Source organism: Mangifera indica, chromosome 3 (genome assembly GCF_011075055.1).
Source record: "Mangifera indica cultivar Alphonso chromosome 3, CATAS_Mindica_2.1, whole genome shotgun sequence".
In the NCBI taxonomy this organism is placed as follows: domain Eukaryota; kingdom Viridiplantae; phylum Streptophyta; class Magnoliopsida; order Sapindales; family Anacardiaceae; genus Mangifera; species Mangifera indica.
The window spans coordinates 9,271,842-9,279,854 of record NC_058139.1 but is presented as its reverse complement, the minus strand read 5'-3'; the positions used below and the strand labels follow the sequence as shown (position 1 = coordinate 9,279,854).

Below are 8,013 nucleotides of genomic sequence, written 5' to 3'. Positions count from 1 at the left end.
AATTAACAAATAAAAAAATTTATATAAAATCTTTAATAAAAAATAATCATTTTTCTTTTTTTTAATCCATAGATCTTAGGTAGTTCTGTGAATATTATGAAAGTTTCAATTTGAATAATTTTTTTAATTTTTAAAATTTTAATTTAATGGAGTGGCCCTTTCGATGCAAAAATATATAATATTGGATAACTTAATTTATAATAATAATTTACTATTGGTTGCACCCACCCAAATATCCAATAAATTAATTCAACTTGTGCATCTAAATTTGCTCATTTTGCTTGGTTGCCGTAAGACAAAACACGTGACATCCCGTTCCCGCCTGCCTGCCACGTTTCATAATGAACTGTTTTTTAATTAACTATTCGAATTTTAGGCTTGATATTTTGATGAGTGAGCCGAGATTCGATTAGTTCAATTATAAAACCGAACAAGGAGAACGCATGAGAATCAGACCGTACGATTAAATAATTAAATGTAATATTTATAATTATGTCTTTTTGCCTTACAAAAAATGTTGATTTTGTTAGCCGAAGTCTTTAATTCTTAGTTAACAAAATATCTCGTCACTAATCATAATTAATTTAAATTAAATCAGTAATTTTTCATTCTTCCATAACTTTTTCCCTACCAAGGAAATATAAAGCTCTTTTTATTTTGTATATGGGCCCAAATTTTTGTGTTTTTTAATCAATTAAAATATGTTACGTTCTCTATTTCTCAATTTAAACTTATAAATAAATTGAAATAACCGAAATTTAGATTGAAACTTCTTTTCAGATTCCTACTATCACAAATTACAAGATTTTCTTCACATGACACATCACAAAATAGCTTTATATTAATTTAATTGATTAATATATAGTCATCCAATTTCTTTAATTTACTTTCCCAAATTTTGGATGCATATGACACCCAAGGATGCATAGGGATATATGTCTTATTTTCGCCAATGTTATAGACCACGCATGTTGTTCACATGGCGACTGATGTACAAGTATACACATCATATTGCACATTGTACCTCAAGCCAAAATATTAATTTTAATTTCGGATTTAACCTGAATCGATCTAGATTCAACAATGAGTTCAAGGAAATAATCAAAATGCTTATTGATTATACTTGAAAGTGTTACAACCTACAACCATACCTAGTTAGTTGACCAAAATATCAATTTTACTAATGAGTTGGTATGTGTTGTAAGAGGGTACCTATGAGATGTCTTTTACACTACGCATAGCAGGGCATTGCCTATAATATAGTATAGTAGTATGGAGTAAGACTTAACCACTTACAATAAAGTGTACTAAGTTGTAATACGTCGAGTGATGAGCTTGTAGTTCTACAATAGGTGTAGAGAGAAGATTGTATACTATGTATTCACACATGACCAATGTATCTAATCTATATTTTAACTTAGTCTGATCAGTATAATAATTACAATTATAGTATAGATAAGTCATAAACTTTCATCCGAATCATTAAAGATTAGAGAATCATTTTAGTTAAGATTTTAAGGGATTTTTAGATGATCGTATAAGAATATTAAGATTTTTATAAGACAATTTTAGGTGATTAAAGTAGATACCAAATTAAGGGTATAAATAATTAGGTTCATATTATCTTTTAATATGAGAATCGTAATATAAAATATAAAAAACTAAGTTTTTAATATACGATATAATATGTTATTTAACTATCAAATTTATAATTAATTACTCTCAACCAAGGGAAGAAAAATATGTCCTACTTTGTAACTAAAATGATGCTACTTGAGATCAAAATTACGGCATTTATATTAAAATAAACAAAGATATCAACCAATAATAGGCAAGACATTTTCACACCAATGAAAATTATATAATAAAAAGAGGGTGGCCACGAATACCACTAATTTAGTATAAGTGATAAGTTTGTTCACCCAAAGTTTCCCCTTAAAATACTTTTCCTTAAAAATCATATTTTTTTATTTCAAAAATTTATAAAATTAATAAAGTATTAGAATTTTAAATTTAAACTTTTATTAAATTTGTAAAACTTTAACTTATTTTATAAGTTTGATTACAATGTCTTTATTTATCCAATAAATACAAATAAAGTCTATTATTAAAAAATAAAATAAAATCACACTTTTTTCATAAAAAATTTGAAATCATAAATAAAAATTAACTGATAGAAAGATAAAAGTGTTATTTTACGTTTGAGATAAAAGAGAGAAAATAACATTGTTGGATGTTTAGTCATTTTTTCTCTTTAATTTCATTCTAATATAACCCCTTAAATCATGACCACCCATTATTTGAGACTTTAATAAATTCTTAAAGTTTGATCAAAGCGTGTGAAGATGATGCTAATTCATCATCGAAATACAGAAGCGATGTCATTGAAACACATCAGTCAGAAGATAAGGAAGTGAATGAAAAGAAGGAGAGGAGAATTAAAGGAACAGAGTTGTTGGAAAGGATAATAGAGGACAATGAGAAGATGATGGTGCAGTTATTTGAGAGAAATGAAATGCAGACAAAATTGTTAAGCTCGTTATCTAATAAGGTTGAGTAGCTAGAGAAAACTTTTGTGTGTAGGAGGCTGAAGAGAAAGAAGCAAAATTTTGGGACAATTGATAGTTGCAAAACGACACCAGATAAGATAACAAGAAATCCCACTTCTCCTTTATTTCTACAACTATCCGCCATATCACTCTCTTTTTCTCATCGCCACTAGCAACATTGTCACCACCTTCGTCGCTCCCTCAATTCAAGAAAAGCTAAATAAATCATCATAGAAATCTAATTTTAGAAATTCAATCACCAAAAATCCACTTTTGGAAACTCAGTCACCACGCGATCCCCTTACCCACCAATTGCGCTTTCACGCCGCCAGGCATAAGCACCAAACCTCATCAAGGTTGGCTTTAACCCACCCGATTACAGTGAATAAAACAATGTGAAAAAAGTCAAAACCAAAAAGGAGAAGGGTTGGTGGTGGTCATTCAACAAAGTCACGTCTGTTGGGTTTCTTCATTAATTCAAATGATGATACAAAAGAAGAACGAAACAAGGTGAAATATCGGGAAGACAAGGAAAAGAGTTGAATCAATCAGGAGAAGCAAAATGAAATCAAAATTTGGCTTTTAAAAAAAAAAAAAAGCCAAGGCTATGAATACCATGATGGATCGCCATCAAAAAAGAGGAACGAAAGTTGCGGGTGAAAGTGGAGCATGGGCCACCTTAAAGGATGGCTCTGAGGGAAGTAAAATGGAAAAAAAGGTGGTAGAGCATAGTGAAAGGAGAATAATAATTTAAAAAAAAAAAGGGAAAAGGAAGAGAAGGAAAGAGATGTACTAAACGGGTAATATGGTAATTAGAACAATACACCGTATGCCACCAAATTATTATTATTATTATTCTAATATTTATTTAATGGGACTCGGATTTAAGTGCCTCCAAAACCAGTAAGCCAATCAATATGAGAGAGTAGAACCATTGGTTTATGTTGAAATAAAGAAACATGTAAACCAATAATCAGTGGGGGCATCTGCTCTCCAGTGAAAATCATATAATAAAAAGAGTGTGGCCACCAATACCACTAATTCAATATTAGATGGGCTCCACGCCACGCCTCGCATCGTATCTTTTCCTATCATCTCAATCCCCTTACCATAGAAGTTCCAGAACTTTCCTAATGACCACCGCAACTTGCTAAATGAAGAAAGGGGCTACTATGCAAAAATCCAAAACCCACCTCTAGAACTTTCTAAATTCTGATTATAATAATCACCCTAATCTTTTTATTTAACCCCTTTAATGCCGTTGTTTGCAAGACTTATATATCTGTTTTACGGGTAATGGAAGTTGGCTACCCCGTTGGTAGTTGTTCTTGTAGTAACGGCTTGAAGGACTTTCCCGAAGAAGAAAACAGAGGCGTATGTGACCAAAGAAGGAAAATATCTCAAGTGTCACTTTGTAATCATAATCATCATCTTCTTCTTCATCATAATCACCACGACTTTTTCTTATGTTTATTATACGCTTCTCTTTTATGATTCTCCTTTACTCTGTAATCTAAAGTCAATCAATCTTTTTGTCTTTCTTTTTGTCAGTGCTCTGTTTTTCTTGTAACTGGTTAAACGAAGAATGAATCCGTACTATATAGTTAAAGACGACTACGAGGGATCGAGTTCATCGCAGTCGGGTAGTGATGATCATCATCATCCGCCTGGAGTGATGGCTCCGCCGCAGCCAATGGAGGGCCTCCACGACACCGGGCCGCAGCCATTTCTAACAAAAACTTATGAAATGGTTGATGATTTAAATACTGATCATATTGTTTCTTGGAGCAGAGGCGGCGGGAGCTTTGTCGTTTGGGACCCTCACGCCTTCTCCACTGCTCTTCTTCCTCGATACTTCAAGCATAATAACTTCTCCAGCTTTGTCCGGCAGCTTAACACTTATGTAAGTCCAAAATTTCAAGTTTCTGATCGAATTTCCTTTTGCAATTTTGATTTTTTACTTTCGTCCTTAAGTCCTACTGTTGTTTGAATCAACATTGTTCAATTCAATTCATCCACCAATCCTTGTTCTTGGATGACTGGTTTTTTTTTTTTTCAAATTATTTTTCACAACCAAACTAGTGGGTATTTCATATGGGCTCTTGAAATGCCAACACTGGGATGCTCATTGGCAGGCTACAATGTCCTGTCTATTAGTTTAATAAAATTCAAGATGGTTCTGGAAACTTACATGCCCTCGTCATCAAAGCCTTTTATATTATTACCAGAAGAGATTTTTATAACATATATATATTTTTTATTCTATCCAATGCATGAATTCATTATAATATTTTTTTTTTCTTGGTTGAATTTCACTGAGCCATTGTCAGTTTTTAGATAAGTTACTGAATGTAAAATTTGTTTTGCTGCAGGGATTCAGGAAGATTGATCCTGATAGATGGGAGTTTGCAAATGAAGGATTTCTTAGGGGACAGAAGCAACTTTTGAGGAACATCAAGAGGAGGAAGGCGCCTTCTCAGCCGCTTCCTCCGCCGCAAGCTCTTGGTGCTTGTTTTGAAGTGGGGCGGTTTGGACTAGACGGGGAGATTGATCGTTTGGTGCGTGACAAGCAGGTTTTAATGATGGAATTAGTGAGACTTAGACAGCAGCAACAGAGTACAAGAGCCTGTCTTCAAGCCATGGAACAAAGATTACAAGGCACAGAAAAGAAGCAGCAACAGATGATGTCTTTCTTGGCTAGAGCAATACAAAATCCTGCTTTTCTGCAGCAGTTAGTTCAGCAAAAAGAGAAAAGGAAGGAGCTTGAAGAAGCCATGACTAAGAAAAGAAGAAGGCCAATTGATCAAGGACCAAGTGGAGCTGGTAGTAGTAGTGAAGGGAGAAATCCCATCAAAGCGGAGCCCTTAGAATTTGGGGAATACGGTTTTCAAGTGTCTGAGCTGGAAGCACTGGCATTGGAAATGCAAGGATATGGGAGAACAAGAAGGGAGCAAGAGAATGGACATGTCGATATAGAGGCACCAGAGAGCAGTGATAGAGAACTTGATGATGGCTTTTGGGAAGAGTTATTATATGAAAGGTTTGAAGGAGAATTAGACATAACAAATACCGAAGCAGGTGAAGACGAAGATGTGAATGTTTTGGCTGATCGTTTTGGTTATTTGGGTTCAAGCACCAAGTAAAATATACGGGCAACTGTTACATTCTGCTGGATGACATTTTCTTCCTGGTTGGAGGCTTATGCAAAGCTAGCCATCAGTTTGTATTTTTCATTGTGGTAATTGGGTTTCTTGAGATGCCATTAGGCTATAATATTTTCACCTGGATTTCTTGACAGGACAGAAGAATAACAAAGCAGTGTACCAGTGGAAAAATATCGTGTTTCTGGTGTTTCTAACCCTGTATTCTATTTCCTTTTGTTCCAAAATTGTCTATCTTGTACATTTTTTTTCTCTTAAATTTTCTCTTATCTTGGTTAGGTTGAAGGCGGTGCTTGGAAGAGTCTCTATTATGATTTGTCTCTGAAGGTTTTTAATTTTGCCCGCCTCAAAATCACAAACTGTTCTATATGCACTATGCATTTAACTTATAGCTATTGCTTTATCTGCCTCTTGTCTTGTAATTCCTTCTCTCTTTTTGCCCTCAAACGAGTGTAGATTGTCCCGAAGCTGTTGAAATGGACAACATCATGTAGCTGCAAATTCCTGGAACCACCATTACTTGTTGCTATTGGACTCAAGAATCACTTGGTAGTTAACTCAAATTTTTTAACTTTTATGCAAGAATTGATACAATATTTGGTGACAATTATATCATTATGTAGATCTTTTTCCTGGGATGGCAATTGGGTTCTCAATTCTCATTCGTCATTTTCATCTCCATATGTGCTTCCAAATGGTAAAATTTTCAAATCATTGCAAACAAATTAGGTTGAAATTATATAATGTGGGATAACATAATGTTATTGGTATAGCTCCCTCTCATTCAAGAAGCCCCTTTTTAGAAGATATAGACGAAGATGCAACTGCAAGTTTCTGGAACCACAAATAGCTGAAGCTACTTGACGGAATCTATTCAGTTGGTGGTTAGCTTTGAGGACTCGAAATCTCCATTTTTACATTTTGTCTTTATTACTTGTTTAAAAGAATGTGTATTTGTCAGTGGTAATAATCTTAACGTTGTATCGTGTACAATCGATGTAGATTTTTTGGCAATTCGGCTTGCATTGCCACTTTCACCTGCACATATGCCACATGCATCCGAGAGTGTGACAATTCTTCATTTCTTAATTTGCACCACACACATCATCAGCCCATTTGCTCTGATCTTCACCATTCTCCTGGAGATCAGTCAGGGTTTGTATCTGCATACCTAATATTCTTACCAAACAATTGGCTTAAATTGTATTAAACGTGCATGTACTTGTCTGTATTTGCGAAGCACAAATTCTATTTAGCCTACACTAGGCTGAGGTTTTGGGAATATGTCTTATATGAATTCCTTTGTTTAAAAAAAGAAAAGAGGTATTTCTTTCAATTAGCTAGCAAGTGTATCTTAGTCATGTTGGCATGTTGTATTTTGAGATGGCAACGCGGTGGGAATTAGCTGAATACTCTAATCCTTTCCTTATCTCGATGATAGAGATGAAGAGAAATCTTCGTCTCTCTTAATAAGAAAATTTCTTTTATTATCCCAACAAAGAAAAATTTTCTTTTTATTTCCTTCATATCTCTATTTTTGCTAAAAGTTAGAATATTTATTATATGTTATGATATATTTATAATAATTTAAAAGTTTAAATAATATTTAAGTATTTAGGGTTATGTAAGAGAGGGTTTATGACCTTGCCCAATCTTGGATTATTAGAATTTTTGTCATTCCTAGTTTTATCTCTATTTTAATCGAGAAATTGTCTTTCTCTTTAGAGAATAACAAGTTAGAAATCTGATTTGAGAGTTAAACTAATATCTCAGAGTTGTAACTTGTATTGTAACTATAGAGAAGATTCTCTCATTACTTACGTAGTGAGCAAAAGAGCCCAAGTCAAATGTGGGTGACCATTAATGTAACTACTATATAACAACACACTCTGGTATGAGCTTAAAGGTACATTTGGTTAAAAAGAATTAAAAATTACTTTAGTAATTTATCTTTTATTATTTATATTATTTTATTTGATTTATAAATAATAAAATATTTCAACAATCTTCTATTACTAATGATAATGTGGTAAGTAACATTAAAAAATAATTTGATTATCACTTTCATTTTAGATATTAAAATATTATTAAGGTAATCTCGATTTTATTATAATATATAATTTATTTATTAATTTTTTAAGATAAAAATAATCTTATTTTCAATTAATATAATAAATAACATAAAAAATATTTTAGAATAATTATACCTAAGGGTATTTAAGTAAAATATATATTAATATTCTTTTATTACTTCTAACTAAACATAATAATTATTTATATATATCTATTTTAATCAAATTTTA

General features: G+C 32.5%; 1 protein-coding gene across 4 annotated transcripts; it reads left to right on the top strand.

Moving 5' to 3' along the window:
- The first annotated feature begins 3,804 nt into the window (after positions 1 to 3,804).
- LOC123211994 (heat stress transcription factor A-7a-like) lies at positions 3,805 to 6,753 on the top strand. 4 transcript variants are annotated; one of them, XM_044630995.1, is made up of 6 exons: positions 3,805 to 3,963; positions 4,101 to 4,452; positions 4,922 to 6,037; positions 6,167 to 6,259; positions 6,334 to 6,407; positions 6,484 to 6,753. In XM_044630995.1, the coding sequence occupies exons 2-3, from the start codon at positions 4,135 to 4,137 to the stop codon at positions 5,690 to 5,692; spliced, it is 1,089 nt and encodes a 362-aa protein (XP_044486930.1). In that variant the 5' UTR covers positions 3,805 to 3,963; positions 4,101 to 4,134; the 3' UTR covers positions 5,693 to 6,037; positions 6,167 to 6,259; positions 6,334 to 6,407; positions 6,484 to 6,753. The 4 variants fall into 4 exon arrangements, with proteins under 4 accessions (XP_044486930.1, XP_044486933.1, XP_044486929.1 ...); XM_044630998.1 differs by lacking the exon at positions 3,805 to 3,963 and having other exon boundaries at positions 3,996 to 4,452; positions 4,922 to 5,768; positions 5,848 to 6,037; XM_044630994.1 differs by lacking the exon at positions 3,805 to 3,963 and having other exon boundaries at positions 3,996 to 4,452.
- The last annotated feature ends 1,260 nt before the right edge of the window (positions 6,754 to 8,013 follow it).

Coding starts and splice junctions, on each gene's coding strand:
- LOC123211994 (XM_044630995.1), top strand. CDS start 4,135: ATGAATCCGTACTATATAGTTAAAGACGACTACGAGGGATCGAGTTCA. Junction 4,453..4,921: donor TCCGGCAGCTTAACACTTAT/GTAAGTCCAAAA, acceptor GTTTTGCTGCAG/GGATTCAGGAAGATTGATCC.